This window comes from Ischnura elegans, chromosome X, assembly GCF_921293095.1.
Source record: "Ischnura elegans chromosome X, ioIscEleg1.1, whole genome shotgun sequence".
NCBI classification, from domain to species: domain Eukaryota; kingdom Metazoa; phylum Arthropoda; class Insecta; order Odonata; family Coenagrionidae; genus Ischnura; species Ischnura elegans.
The window spans coordinates 42,654,698-42,670,410 of NC_060259.1; the positions used below are offsets into that span (position 1 = coordinate 42,654,698).

The window sequence follows — 15,713 nt, forward strand, 5'->3', positions numbered from 1 at the left end:
GTTGCAAATGGTATTTTGTACTTTTAAGGATGTGATCTGAGAATCTGTGGCTGAGAATCCATCACATTCAGCGTATGTAGTAAAACCGTTTAAAAAAACTGTATGTAGACCCTTGATGTTGATGGGACTCAAAGAGTAAATATCTGTGTTCAAAGCCTTTATATAATTGTTTTTCACAAGGTTGCATCTTCTTTTTAGTGATTATTTATTCTTTTTCACCTCATTATTTATTCTTTTTTTATACATTTCTAAGTACGTGAATGGTAAGCGAAAGCTTAATCCACCAGTTTCCAATAATTAATTTTGGATGCAATGTGCCGAAAAGTACGATTCTATGATCATCAACATTACTTCTGCATTTTAAAAATACACATGCGAGCTTACATTCAAATAGTGTAATATAAGGGGTCAAAAGGAGAAAACCATTTCTTCAATAGCGTAGCTTAGCACAAGGTGATATAATTAAAATGAAAATCTGACTTATTGCTCGGCGTATGTTATTGAAATGGCAGTTGTAAACCTTTAGCATTAATCACGAACTCTGAGTGACAATAATTTGGGAAAAATTAAGCTACTCCATCCGCGCCGTCACTTACTTCTTACTAGCCAGAAAAAGTTTATACATCCTTTCTTTCATCATTTTCAGAATTATCTTATCAATCATGAACTAAATCCACGGATCAGACACAAAAAGTGCTCCATTAACACATCATATTAATGTAAACATTCTAAAAGAGGGTGTAAAAAACATTATTTCATATACTTCTATGACCAAATATGTGATTTATTACATTTTAAACAATTTGAAGACAAAAATACAGTGGATCATATAAATGTAATAAAGCCAACATTTAAAAATTTACTTTTATAAATTATATTTGGATATTAAATCTTTGTATGTAGAGTTACACCATTAAGTCAATTTGCAAGCTCAAGCTGTTATTCCTGCTGGAAGCATTGTTGAATGCATTTGTAGTGTCATTTTTAGCTGCTTTCGCAGGCTTGTAAACAATGTTATTTATGTTAACTATCACATGGGGAGTATCGTTTGAATGCACCGTAAGGAGTGCTGCACATGGGGGTAATGTTGGCAATGTAGGGAGTGCTGGATGTGGGGGTATTGTTGGCAATGTAGGGAGTGTTGGAAGTGGGGGTAGTGGTGGCATTGTAGTGAATGCTGGAAGTGGGGGTAGTGGTGGCAATGGACGGAGTGCTGGATGTGGGGGTAGTGGTGGCAATGGAGGGAGTGCTGGAAGTGGGGGTAGTGGTGGCAATGGACGGAGTGCTGGATGTGGGGGTAGTGGTGGCAATGGAGGGAGTGCAGGAAGTGGGGTAAGTGGTTGCAATGGAGGGAGTGCTGGAAGTGGGGGTAGTGGTGGCAATGGAGGGAGTGCTGGACGAGGGGGTAGTGGTGGCAATGGACGGAGTGCTGGACGTGTGGGTAGGGGTGGCAATGGAGGGGGAGCTGGAGTTGGGGGTAGTGGTGGCAATGAAGGGAATGCTGGAAGTGGGGGTAGTGGTGGCAATGGAGGGAGTGCTGGAAGTGGTGGTAGTGGAGGCAATGGAGGGAGTGCTGGAAGTGAGGGAAGTGGTGGACATGGAGGGAGTGCTGGAAGTGGGGGAAGTGGTGGAAATGGAGGGAGTGCTGGAAGTGGGGGTAATGTTGGAAATGGAGGGAGTGCTGGAAGTGGGGGTAGTGGTGGCAATGGAAGGAGTGCTGGACATGGGGGTAATGTTGGCAATGGAGGGAGTGCTGGAAGTGGGGGTAATGTTGGAAATGTAGGGAGTGCTGGAAGTGGGGGTAGTGGTGGCAATGGACGGAGTGCTGGAAGTGGGGGAAGTGGTGGCAATGGACGGAGTGCTGGACGTGTGGGTAGGGGTGGCAATGGAGGGGGAGCTGGAGTTGGGGGTACGAGTGGCAATGTATGATGTGCAGCTATTTTCTCAGGGATTTGAAGTGGTGCAGACGTCGGCTTTATAGTCATTTTAGGAACACTAGTGGTTGCCACTGTAGAATCCGGAAGAGGCTGGTTAGTGGGTGGTGTGCTGATGTCCTGTGAAATTCCAACATTTACTTCTGGATGAGATTGACTGCTTTGGATCGTGTGTGACGCGGGTATAGCTGGTTCGTCATCATGGATCGCTGAAATGGAAAATGTAAATGCAATTAGATAAAGGAGATAACAACTAAATATTTAGCCCTTAAGTCTCAGGTCGCTGGAAGGATGAAAGGAGAACATGTTGGGGATAATATTAATAGGTATCCATTTAAAATGAAGTCATCTAAAAAAAATCCCTCACGTGTCTTTTCCAAAATTATTGTCGTTCGTTTCGTTATCCCTGAACTGAATGAGTATCTCGACCTACTTACAACGCCGGATTCGTTTAAATTTGACCGCAGGTGTGGGATAATTGAAAACAGATATATTGTATTCTTGTAAAATTTGTTTCTTGATAACTGTTTTTAATAAGCCTGTTATTGTTAGGCATTTTTAACATTTCTCCACATTACCTAATTTTTGGTATAAGTGCATCTCAATTCAACTCTTTCAGCAACACACGAGCCTTATTATTTATTTCATATCGGCTCGCAATAGCTGCAGAGGTATGTTGCTTTCCGCATTTTCCAGCCTCATTTTTTAATTAGCTAGTTCAATATGAATCGGCTTCTTGATGTTTCTATTAGTGGTTTTGCAATACTTGACAGAACATTAGAAACAGAGCGTCAGCATTCCTTAAAGTGATTCAAAATTACGACTCGAAGAAATTCATAAGTTTTCAAAACCGTTTCAATAAGATCTATATTATCAGACGCGGCAAGGGAAGTAAAGCGGTATTTTAGGGGACCATCGAGTCATTGGATTGCTTAATTGCTATACGGGTAACTTAGCAAATTTTCTGGTGAAAAAACCATAAAAAATTACCTAATATATAGCAGTTTCAGTTTTAATTTTGCTCCTTTTCACAGATAGAATCACGAGAATCTTATACTCTTCTATTGTACCAGGGAAGAAGATATAATTAAAAAAAATGGAAAAAAGATTTTCGAATGGTTTTTATGAAAAAAAAAATTGAAACACATCAAATACCATGCATCTGCATCAAACTTCGCTGGAACGAAACCTTTAGTTTTCTATCCATAGGATGAGGAATTATCCACATCTTGCTTCATCTGAATAACCCATTCCTTCGCCACTTGTGTGCATTGACATACCACGCTCACACCCCAGTTTCAATTTAGAACGGTTGCTATTTGTTTCTGTGACGTGCGTTTTCGATTTCGTTACTGAAATTTTCTGTGTCTCGATATTTTAAAATTATTTTTATAATGGTGCATTTGGTATCAGATAAGATTCGCTACTTAACCGAAATGTGTTTAACTACTCAAGTGATAGGGACATTTATTCCCCATTGGGTTTTTAACTGCAGAAATACGGATGCATTACAAATGTTTCTTTGCCATTGAAACTAAAGCATGATCTTCCACCGTTTTTCTTATTTGGGGCAATGCAACCTCAATGCCATACTGTGAAATAAGAGAGAAGCGTGTCGTGTTGGAAAATTTGGCCGCAAGTGTTGAATGATTGAAAACAGATATATATTATTTTATTTAATTTTTTCGTGATAATTATTTAAAATTATCCTACTGTTCTTAGGTATTTTCTATCATATCCTGCATATCACATTATGTTTGGTAAATGTGCATCTAAACTCTTAAAACTACACACGAGCCTTATTATTGGTTGCATATCGGCTCCAAATTTGCTGCGGAGGTGTAATGTTTTCCGCATTTTAGAGCATCATATATTATTTAATAATCTAATTTAATCTCATTCGGCGTCTTGATAATCGTATTAGTGTTTAACAATAGTTGACAGAACATTAGAAGCAGAGCGTCAGCATTTCTAAAAGTGATTCAAAATTACGACTCGAAAAAATTCATACGTCTTTAAAACCATTTCAATATGATCTATCTTATCATACGCTACAAGGGAAGCATGGCGGTATGTTAAGGGGCCATCGGGTCATTGGATTGCTTACCGGTTTCAAAGGAAAACGTAGCATTTTTATGATTGTAGTTGTTTGATGCCTCCAGATTTGATGTAACATTTTTAATTTTAACGTCATAAATGCTTAGTCCATTCCTTGGCTCATCTAAAAGAAAAATAATATTTAGTAATAGTCATGTGAAGAATTTACGCATAGTTAATTGGTATACGGGTAACCTAGTGAAAATTCTGGTTAAAAAAACATTAAAAATTTACCTCATATATAGCAGTATCAGTATTAATTTTGCTCGTATTCACAGATATATCCCCGAGAATCTTATACTCTTACATTGTGCAAGGGAGAAGATATAATTCGAAAAAATGGAAGTAATATTTTCAAGTGGTTTTTTTGAAAAAAAATTTAATCGCTATCAATAATACCATGCATGTGAATCAACCTTCGCTGGAACGAAACTATAGTTTTCTATCCAAAGGATAAGGAATTAACCACAACTTGCTTGAAAACAGATATATATTATGTAATTTAATTTTTTCGTGATAATTATTTAAAATAATCCTATTGTTCTTAGGTATTTTCTATCATATCCTGCATATCACATTATGTTTGGTAAATTTGCATCTAAACTCTTAAAACTACACACGAGCCTTATTATTGGTTGCATATCGGCTCCAAATTTGCTGCGGAAGTTTAATGTTTTCCGCATTTTAGAGCATCATATATTATTTAATAATCTAATTTAATCTCATTCGGTCTCTTGATAATCGTATTAGTGTTTAACAATAGTTGACAGAACATTAGAAGCAGAGCGTCCGCATTCCTAAAAAATATTCAAAATTACGACTCGAAAAAATTCATACGTCTTCAAAACCGTTTCATTATGATCTATCGTATCAGACGCTGCAAGGGAAGCATGGCGGTATGTTAAGGGGCCATAAGGTCATTGGATTGCTTACCGGTTTCAAAGGAAAACGTAATATTTTTATGATTGTAGTTGTGTGATGCCTCCAGATTTGAGGTTACATTTTTAATCCTCACATCATAAGTGTTTCGTCCATTCTTTGGCTCACCTAAAAGAAAAAATAATAATTAGTAATAGTCATAAGAAAGAATGACGCATAGTTAATTTGTATACGGGTAACCTAGAGAAAATTCTGGTGAAAAAACAATAAAAATTACCTAACATATAGCAGTATCAGTATTAATTTTGCTCGTATTCACAGATATATCCCCGAGAATCTTATACTCTTACATTGTGCAAGGGAGAAGATATAATTCGAAAAAATGGAAGAAATATTTTCAAGTGGTTTTTTTGAAAAAAAAATTAATCGCTATCAATAATACCATGCATGTGAATCAACCTTCGCTGGAACGAAACTGTAGTTTTCTATCCAAAGGATAAGGAATTAACCACAACTTGCTTGAAAACAGATATATATTATGTAATTTAATTTTTTCGTGATAATTATTTAAAATAATCCTATTGTTCTTAGGTATTTTCTATCATATCCTGCATATCACATTATGTTTGGTAAATTTGCATCTAAACTCTTAAAACTACACACGAGCCATTTTATTGGTTGAATATCGGCTCCAAATTTGCTTCGGAGGTGTAATGTTTTCCGCATATTAGAGCCTCATATATTATTTAATAATCTAATTTAATCTCATTCGGTTTCTTTATAATCGTATTAGTGTTTAACAATAGTTGACAGAACATTAGAAGCAGAGCGTCCGCATTCCTAAAAAATATTCAAAATTACGACTCGAAAAAATGCATACGTCTTCAAAACCGTTTCATATGATCTATCGTATCAGACGCTGCAAGGGAAGCATGGCGGTATTTTATGGGGCCATCGGATCACTGGATTACTTACCGGTTTCAAAGGAAAACGAATCATTTTTATGATTGTAGTTGTGTGATGGCTCCAGATTTGATGTTACATTTTTAATCCTCACATCATAAGTGTTTCGTCCATTCTTTGGCTCACCTAAAAGAAAAAATAATAATTAGTAATAGTCATTGGAAAGAATGACGCATAGTTAATTTGTACACGGGTAACCTAGTGAAAATTCTGGTTAAAAAAACATTAAAAATTTACCTCATATATAGCAGTATCAGTATTAATTTTGCTCGTATTCACAGATATAACCCCGAGAATCTTATACTCTTACATTGTGCAATGGAGAAGATATAATTCGAAAAAATGGAAGAAATATTTTCAAGTGGTTTTTTTGAAAAAAAATTTAATCGCTATCAATAATACCATGCATGTGAATCAACCTCCGCTGGAACGAAACTTTTAGTTTTCTATCCAAAGGATAAGGAATTAACCACAACTTGCTTGAAAAAAGATATATATTATTTGAATTAATTTTTTCGTGATAATTATTTAAAATAATCCTACTGTTCTTAGGTATTTTCTACTATATCCAGCATATCACATTATGTTTGGTAAATGTGCATCTCAACTCTTAAAACTAAACACGAGCCTTATTGTTGACTACATATCGGCTCCCAATTGCTGCGGAGGTGTAATGATTTCCGCATTTTAGAGCATCATTTATTATTTAATAATCTAATTTAATCTCAATCGGCTTCTTGATGTTTCTAGTAGTGGTTTTGCAGTACTTGACAGAACATTAGAAGCAGAGCGTCAGAATTCCTAAAGGTGATTCAAAATTACGACTCGAAGAAATTCATAAGTCTTCGAAACCGTTTCAATATGATCTATCTTATCATACGCTGCAAGGGAAGCATGGCGGTATGTTAAGGGGCCATCGAGTCATTGGATTGCTTACCGGTTTCAAAGGAAAACGTAGCATTTTTATGATTGTAGTTGTGTGATGCCTCCAGATTTGATGTAACATTTTTAATTTTAACGTCATAAATGCTTTGTCCATTTCTTGGCTCACCTAAAAGAAAAATAATATTTAGTAATAGTCATGTGAAGAATTTACGCATAGTTAATTGGTATACGGGTAACCTAGTGAAAATTCTGGTGAAAAAACGATAACAATTTACCTAATATATAGCAGTATCAGTATTAATTTTGCTCGTATTCACAGATATAACCCCGAGAATCTTATACTCTTAAATTGTGCAAGGGAGTAGATATAATTCGAAGAAATGGAAGAAATATTTTCAAGTGGTTTTTTTGAGAAAAAATTTAATCGCTATCAATTATACCATGCATCTGAATCAAACTTCGCTGGAACGAAGCTTTTAGTTTTCTATGCAAAGGATAAGGAATTGACCACATCTTGCTTCATCAAAATCGCCCAATCCTTCGCCATATTAGTGTATTCACATACTACACTCACACCCCAGTTTTAAATTTCAACGGTTGCTTTTAGTTTCTGTTACGTGGGTTTTCTATTTCGTTTTCAACGGAAAACAAAGCATTTTTATGACTGTACTTGTGTGATGCCTCCTGATTTGATGTTAAATGTTTAATTTTCAAATAATTAATCTTTTGTCCATTCCTTAGCTCTCCTATAAGAGAAAATAATAATAAATAATAGTCATGTTGAAGAATGACGTATAGTTATTAGGTATACGGGTAACCTAGCGAAAACTCTGGCGAAAAAGCCATAAAAATTACCTAATATATAGCAGTTTCACTTTTAATTTTGCTCGTATTCACAGATATAACCACGAGAATCTTACACTCTTCTCTTTTGCCAGGGAGATGATATAATTCGAAAAAATGGAAGAAATATTTTGGAGTGGTTTTTTTTTTTTTAATTGAATCGCTATCCCAAATACCGTGCATCAGAATCGAACTACGCTGGAACGAAACTTTTAGTTTTCTATACATTGGATAAGGAATTAACCAAATCTTGCGTCCTCAAAATGACTTATTTCTTCTAATTTTTTTGCATTCACATTTGCATTCGGACTTGGTTGATTGGAGAGAGGTGAGGTTAGAGTGGAAGGGAATATCAAGTTAAAATTATTATCTGAAGATGCCATCTCATACAATGCCATATTATGATATAAAAAAGTTACAACTGTGGTTTTGCATTGTTTGGAAATACGGTCGACCCCACAATTAGGGGCGCACCCCTGCGATAACCATCTGTATCCGCCACACATGAAGATGTTAAACATTCAGTAGAAATACCGAGGAGACTTCAGTGGAGACGAGGCTCGTTGTGGAGCGGTTTTGAAGCGGTAATGCTCTAAAAATGCTAGGGGGAATGTTTGCAAGTAAGGTAGTGGCAGAAAGTATTATTTGTACACACAAAGACAGCGAATAGGCCTTATTTTGAGTTGAAGAGGTGAGTTCAATATTTCAAGACATTGATCAGTGCGATTAAAAATCTTCTCCGGGTAAAAAAACTTGTACCGGTAGAAAAGGGAATGAAAGAATATTTCGTAACTTACTTTGGTCCGACAGGAGAACTCCCGTAACACAAAGTGCCACAGCAAGGATGAAATGTCTTGCAGACATTTCAAGTACGCTGGAAGAGACCTAAGAAGGTAGAACTTGATCACGAACTAGAAGCTAGAACTTGAGCACGATCAATCGACGACCGCTCTAGAACAGTCCCACTTTTATTCTCTCTCGCCATCCATGGGGTCGGTCTTCGCCCACTCTTTTCGTCCATCCCATCCGGTCTACGCCCACGATTTGCGTCAAGTGATCATATGACTCTTATTAGAAGTTACAAGAAACAAATAGAGGATGACGTCGTGCTAAATAGCTTTGCAATGAATCATAGCATATTTGTTTTTTGCATCGAATGTCTTCCGTTCATGTGTTTATATTATGATGACTTTCATTCCAAACAGTGGTGGAAATTGTAAATTCAAACACAACACCGTCGCCAACGGCCGAAATTTACAATTTCTACCACTGTTTGGAATGAAAGTCATCATTGTATAAACACGTGAACGGAAGACATTCGATGCAAAAAACAAATATGCTATGATTCATTGCAAAGCTATTTAGCACGACGTCATCCTCTATTTGTTTCTTGTAACTTCTAATAAGAGTCATATGATCACTTGACGCAAATCGTGGGCGTAGACCGGATGGGATGGACGAAAAGAGTGGGCGAAGACCGACCCCATGGATGGCGAGAGAGAATAAAAGTGGGACTGTTCTAGAGCGGTCGTCGATTGATCGTGCTCAAGTTCTAGCTTCTAGTTCGTGATCAAGTTCTACCTTCTTAGGTCTCTTCCAGCGTACTTGAAATGTCTGCAAGACATTTCATCCTTGCTGTGGCACTTTGTGTTACGGGAGTTCTCCTGTCGGACCAAAGTAAGTTACGAAATATTCTTTCATTCCCTTTTCTACCGGTACAAGTTTTTTTACCCGGAGAAGATTTTTAATCGCACTGATCAATGTCTTGAAATATTGAACTCACCTCTTCAACTCAAAATAAGGCCTATTCGCTGTCTTTGTGTGTACAAATAATACTTTCTGCCACTACCTTACTTGCAAACATTCCCCCTAGCATTTTTAGAGCATTACCGCTTCAAAACCGCTCCACAACGAGCCTCGTCTCCACTGAAGTCTCCTCGGTATTTCTACTGAATGTTTAACATCTTCATGTGTGGCGGATACAGATGGTTATCGCAGGGGTGCGCCCCTAATTGTGGGGTCGACCGTATTTCCAAACAATGCAAAACCACAGTTGTAACTTTTTTATATCATAATATGGCATTGTATGAGATGGCATCTTCAGATAATAATTTTAACTTGATATTCCCTTCCACTCTAACCTCACCTCTCTCCAATCAACCAAGTCCGAATGCAAATGTGAATGCAAAAAAATTAGAAGAAATAAGTCATTTTGAGGACGCAAGATTTGGTTAATTCCTTATCCAATGTATAGAAAACTAAAAGTTTCGTTCCAGCGTAGTTCGATTCTGATGCACGGTATTTGGGATAGCGATTCAATTAAAAAAAAAAAAACCACTCCAAAATATTTCTTCCATTTTTTCGAATTATATCATCTCCCTGGCAAAAGAGAAGAGTGTAAGATTCTCGTGGTTATATCTGTGAATACGAGCAAAATTAAAAGTGAAACTGCTATATATTAGGTAATTTTTATGGCTTTTTCGCCAGAGTTTTCGCTAGGTTACCCGTATACCTAATAACTATACGTCATTCTTCAACATGACTATTATTTATTATTATTTTCTCTTATAGGAGAGCTAAGGAATGGACAAAAGATTAATTATTTGAAAATTAAACATTTAACATCAAATCAGGAGGCATCACACAAGTACAGTCATAAAAATGCTTTGTTTTCCGTTGAAAACGAAATAGAAAACCCACGTAACAGAAACTAAAAGCAACCGTTGAAATTTAAAACTGGGGTGTGAGTGTAGTATGTGAATACACTAATATGGCGAAGGATTGGGCGATTTTGATGAAGCAAGATGTGGTCAATTCCTTATCCTTTGCATAGAAAACTAAAAGCTTCGTTCCAGCGAAGTTTGATTCAGATGCATGGTATAATTGATAGCGATTAAATTTTTTCTCAAAAAAACCACTTGAAAATATTTCTTCCATTTCTTCGAATTATATCTACTCCCTTGCACAATTTAAGAGTATAAGATTCTCGGGGTTATATCTGTGAATACGAGCAAAATTAATACTGATACTGCTATATATTAGGTAAATTGTTATCGTTTTTTCACCAGAATTTTCACTAGGTTACCCGTATACCAATTAACTATGCGTAAATTCTTCACATGACTATTACTAAATATTATTTTTCTTTTAGGTGAGCCAAGGAATGAACAAAGCATTTATGACGTTAAAATTAAAAATGTTACATCAAATCTGGAGGCATCACACAACTACAATCATAAAAATGCTACGTTTTCCTTTGAAACCGGTAAGCAATCCAATGACTCGATGGCCCCTTAACATACCGCCATGCTTCCCTTGCAGCGTATGATAAGATAGATCATATTGAAACGGTTTCGAAGACTTATGAATTTCTTCGAGTCGTAATTTTGAATCACCTTTAGGAATGCTGACGCTCTGCTTCTAATGTTCTGTCAAGTACTGCAAAACCACTACTAGAAACATCAAGAAGCCGATTGAGATTAAATTAGATTATTAAATAATAAATGATGCTCTAAAATGCGGAAATCATTACACCTCCGCAGCAATTGGGAGCCGATATGTAGTCAACGATAAGGCTCGTGTTTAGTTTTAAGAGTTGAGATGCACATTTACCAAACATTATGTGATAAGCAGGATATGATAAAATATGCCTAAGAGCACTAGAAGTATTTAAAATAGTTATCACGAAAAAATTATAAAAGAATAATATATATCTGTTTTCAATTATCCAACACTTACGGCCAAGTTTTCCAACACGACACGCTTCTCTCTTATTTCAATGCATCGTCATGAGGTTGCCTTTCACCCACTAAGAAGAACGGTGGAAGATCATGCTTTAGTTTCAACGGCAATGAAATATTTGTAATGCATCCCTATTTCTACAGTTAAAAATTCCAAATGGGGAATATATGTCCCTATCACTTGAGTGGATACACACAATTCGGCTAAGTAGGGAATGTTATCTGATACCAAATGCACCATTATAAAAATAATTTTAAAATTTCGAGACACAACTAATTTCAGTAACGAAATCGAAAACCTACGTAACAGAAGCTAAAAGTAACCGTTAAAATTTAAAACGGGGGTGTGAGTGTAGCATGTGAATGCACACATATGGCGAAGGAATGGCTGATTTTGATGAAGCAAGTTGTGGTTAATTCCTTATCCTTTGGATAGAAAACTAAAAGTTTCGTTCCAGCGAAGGTTGATTCACATGCATGGTATTATTGATAGCGATTAAATTAAAAAAAAAAAAAAAAACCACTTGAAAATATTTCTTCCATTTTTTCGAATTATATATTCTCCCTTGCACAATGTAAGAGTATAAGATTCTCGGGGTTATATCTGTGAATACGAGCAAAATTATTACTGATACTGCTTAATGTTGGGTAATTTTTATTGTTTTTTCACCAGAATTTTCGCTAGGTTACCCGCATACCAATTAACTATGCGTCATTCTTTCACATGACTATTACTAATTATTATTTTTTCTTTTAGGTGAGCCAAAGAATGTACGAAACATTTATGACGTGAAAATTAGAAATGTAACATCAAATCTGGAGGCATCACACAACTACAATCAGAAAAATTTTTCGTTTTCCTTTGAAACCGGTAAGAAATCCATTGACTCGATGGTCCATTAAAATACCGCCATGCTTCCCTTGCAGCGACCGATACGATAGATCATATTGAATCGGTTTTGAAGACGTATGAATTTTTTCGAGTCGTAATTTTGAATCACTTTTAGAAATGCTGACGCTCTGCTTCTAATGTTCTGTCAACTATTGTTAAACACTAATACGATTATGAGATTAAATCAGATAATTAAATAATAAATGATGCTCTAAAATGCGGAAAACATTACACCTCCGCAGCAAATTTGGAGCCGATATGCAACCAATAATAAGGCTCGTGTGTAGTTTTAAGTGTTTAGACGCACATTTACCAAACATAATGTGATATGCAGGATATGATAGAAAATACCTAAGAACAGTAGGATAATTTTAAATAATTATCACGAAAAAATTAAATAAAATAATATATATCTGTTTTCAATTATCCAACACTTGCAGCCAAATTTTCCAACACGACACGCTTCTCTCTTATTTCACAGTATGGCATTGAGGTTGCATTGCCCCAAATAAGAAAAACGGTGGAAGATCTTCCTTTAGTTTCAATGGCAAAGAAACATTTGTAATGCATCCGTATTTCTGCAGTAAAAAACCCAATGGGGAATAAATGTCCCTATCACTTGAGTAGTTAAACACATTTCGGCTAAGTAGCGAATCTTATCTGATACCAAATGCACCATTATAAAAATAATTTTAAAATATCGAGACACAGAAAATTTCAGTAACGAAATCGAAAACGCACGTCACAGAAACAAAAAGCAACCGTTCTAAATGAAAACTGGGGTGTGAGCGTGGTATGTCAATGCACACAAGTGGCGAAGGAATGGGTTATTTAGATGAAGCAAGATGTGGATAATTCTTCATCCTATGGATAGAAAACTAAAGGTTTCATTCCAGCGAAGTTTGATTCAGATGCATGGTATAATTGATAGCGATTAAATTTTTTCTAAAAAAAAACAACTTGAAAATATTTCTTCCATTTCTTCGAATTATATCTACTCCCTTGCACAATGTAAGAGTATAAGATTCTCGGGGTTATATCTGTGAATACGAGCAAAATTAATACTGATACTGCTATATATTAGGTAAATTTTTATCGTTTTTTCACCATAATTTTCACTAGGTTACCCGTATACCAATTAACTATGCGTAAATTCTTCACAAGACTATTACTAAATATTATTTATCTTTTAGGTGAGCCAAGGAATGGACAAAGCATTTATGACGTTAAAATTAAAAATGTTACATCAAATCTGGAGGCATCACACAACTACAATCATAAAAATATTACGTTTTCCTTTGAAACCGGTAAGCAATCCAATGACTCGATGGCCCCTTAACATACCGCCATGCTTCCCTTGCAGCGTATGATAAGATAGATCATATTGAAACGGTTTTGAAGACTTATGAATTTGTTTGAGTCGTCATTTTGAATCACTTTAAGGAATGCTGACGCTCTGTTTCTAATGTTCTGTCAAGTATTGCAAAACCACTAATACAAACATCAAGAAGCCGATTATTATTGAACTAGCTAATCAAAAAATGAGGCAGGAAAATTCGGAAAGCAACATACCTCTGCAGCTATTGCGAGCCGATATGTAATAAATAATAAGGCTCGTGTGTAGCTGAAAGAGTTGAATTGAGATGCACTTATACCAAAAATTAGGTTATGTGGAGGATATGTTAAAAATGCCTAACAATAACAGGCTTATTAAAAACAGTTTTCAAGAAACAAATTTTACAAGAATACAATATATCTGTTTTCAATTATCCCACACCTGCGGTCAAATTTAAACGAATCAGGCGTTGTAAGTAGGTCGGGATACTCATTCACTTCAGGGATGACGAAACGAAGGACAATAATTTAGGAAAAGACACGTGAGGTATTTTTTTTGAGATGACTTCATTGTAAATGGATACCTATTAATATTATCCCCAACATGTTCTCCTTTCATCCTTCAAGCGACCTGAGACTTAAGGGCTAAATATTTAGTTGTTATCTCCTTTATCTTATTGCATTTTAATATTCCATTTCAGCGATCCATGATGACGAACCAGCCATACCCGCGTCACACACGATCCAAGGCAGTCAATCTCATCCAGAAGTAAATGTTGGAATTTCACAGGACATCAGCACACCACCCACTAACCAGCCTCTTCCGGATTCTACAGTGGCAACCACTAGTGTTCCTAAAATGACTATAAAGCCGACGTCTGCACCACTTCAAATCCCTGAGAAAATAGCTGCACATCATACATTGCCACTCGTACCCCCAACTCCAGCTCCCCCTCCATTGCCACCCCTACCCACACGTCCAGCACTCCGTCCATTGCCACCACTTCCCCCACTTCCAGCACTCCGTCCATTGCCACCACTACCCCCACTTCCAGCACTCCCTACATTTCCAACATTACCCCCACTTCCAGCACTCCCTCCATTGCCAACATTACCCCCATGTCCAGCACTCCTTCCATTGCCACCACTACCCCCACTTCCAGCACTTCCTCCATTTCCAACATTACCCCCACTTCCAGCACTCCCTCCATTTCCACCACTTCCCCCACTTCCAGCACTCCCTCCATTGCCTCCACTACCACCACTCCCAGCACTCCCTCCATTGCCACCACTACCCCCACTTCCAGCATTACCTTCATTGCCACCACTACCCCCAACTCCAGCTCCCCCTCTATTGCCACCCCTACCCACACGTCCAGCACTCCGTCCATTGCCACCACTACCCCCACTTCCAGCACTCCCTCCATTGCCACCACTACCCCCACATCCAGCACTCCGTCCATTGCCACCACTACCCCCACTTCCAGCATTCACTACAATGCCACCACTACCCCCACTTCCAACACTCCCTACATTTCCAACAATACCCCCACATCCAGCACTCCCTACATTGCCAACATTACCCCCATGTGCAGCACTCCTTACGGTGCATTCAAACGATACTCCCCATGTGATAGTTAACATAAATAACATTGTTTACAAGCCTGCGAAAGCAGCTAAAAATGACACTACAAATGCATTCAACAATGCTTCCAGCAGGAATAACAGCTTGAGCTTGCAAATTGACTTAATGGTGTAACTCTACATACAAAGATTTAATATCCAAATATAATTTATAAAAGTAAATTTTTAAATGTTGGCTTTATTACATTTATATGTTCCACTGTATTTTTGTCATCAAAATTGATTAAAATGTAATAAATCACATATTTGGTCATAGAAGTATATGAAATAATGTTTTTTACACCCTCTTTTAGAATGTTTACATTAATATGATGTGTTAATGGAGCACTTTTTGTGTCTGATCCGTGGATTTAGTTCATGATTGATAAGATAATTCTGAAAATGATGAAAGAAAGGTTGTATAAACTTTTTCTGGCTAGTAAGAAGTAAGTGACGGCGCGGATGGAGTAGCTTAATTTTTCCCAAATTAGTGTCACTCAGAGTTCGTGATTAATGCTAAAG

At 36.8% G+C, this 15,713-nt stretch overlaps 2 protein-coding genes across 2 annotated transcripts; one reads left to right on the plus strand and one right to left on the minus strand.

Moving 5' to 3' along the window:
* Positions 1 to 1,023: 1,023 nt before the first annotated feature.
* Positions 1,024 to 8,465, minus strand: LOC124171136 (cell wall protein DAN4-like). Its single transcript, XM_046550273.1, has 6 exons — positions 8,399 to 8,465; positions 6,811 to 6,924; positions 5,886 to 5,999; positions 4,965 to 5,078; positions 1,885 to 2,143; positions 1,024 to 1,753 (listed from the first exon to the last, which is right to left on the minus strand). Exons 1-6 carry the CDS (start codon positions 8,463 to 8,465, stop codon positions 1,024 to 1,026), a joined length of 1,398 nt encoding a protein of 465 aa, XP_046406229.1.
* Positions 8,466 to 9,146: 681 nt separating this feature from the next.
* LOC124171137 (cell wall protein DAN4-like) lies at positions 9,147 to 15,209 on the plus strand. Its single transcript, XM_046550274.1, has 5 exons — positions 9,147 to 9,278; positions 10,753 to 10,866; positions 12,099 to 12,212; positions 14,270 to 14,528; positions 14,660 to 15,209. Exons 1-5 carry the CDS (start codon positions 9,212 to 9,214, stop codon positions 15,207 to 15,209), a joined length of 1,104 nt encoding a protein of 367 aa, XP_046406230.1. The 5' UTR covers positions 9,147 to 9,211.
* The last annotated feature ends 504 nt before the right edge of the window (positions 15,210 to 15,713 follow it).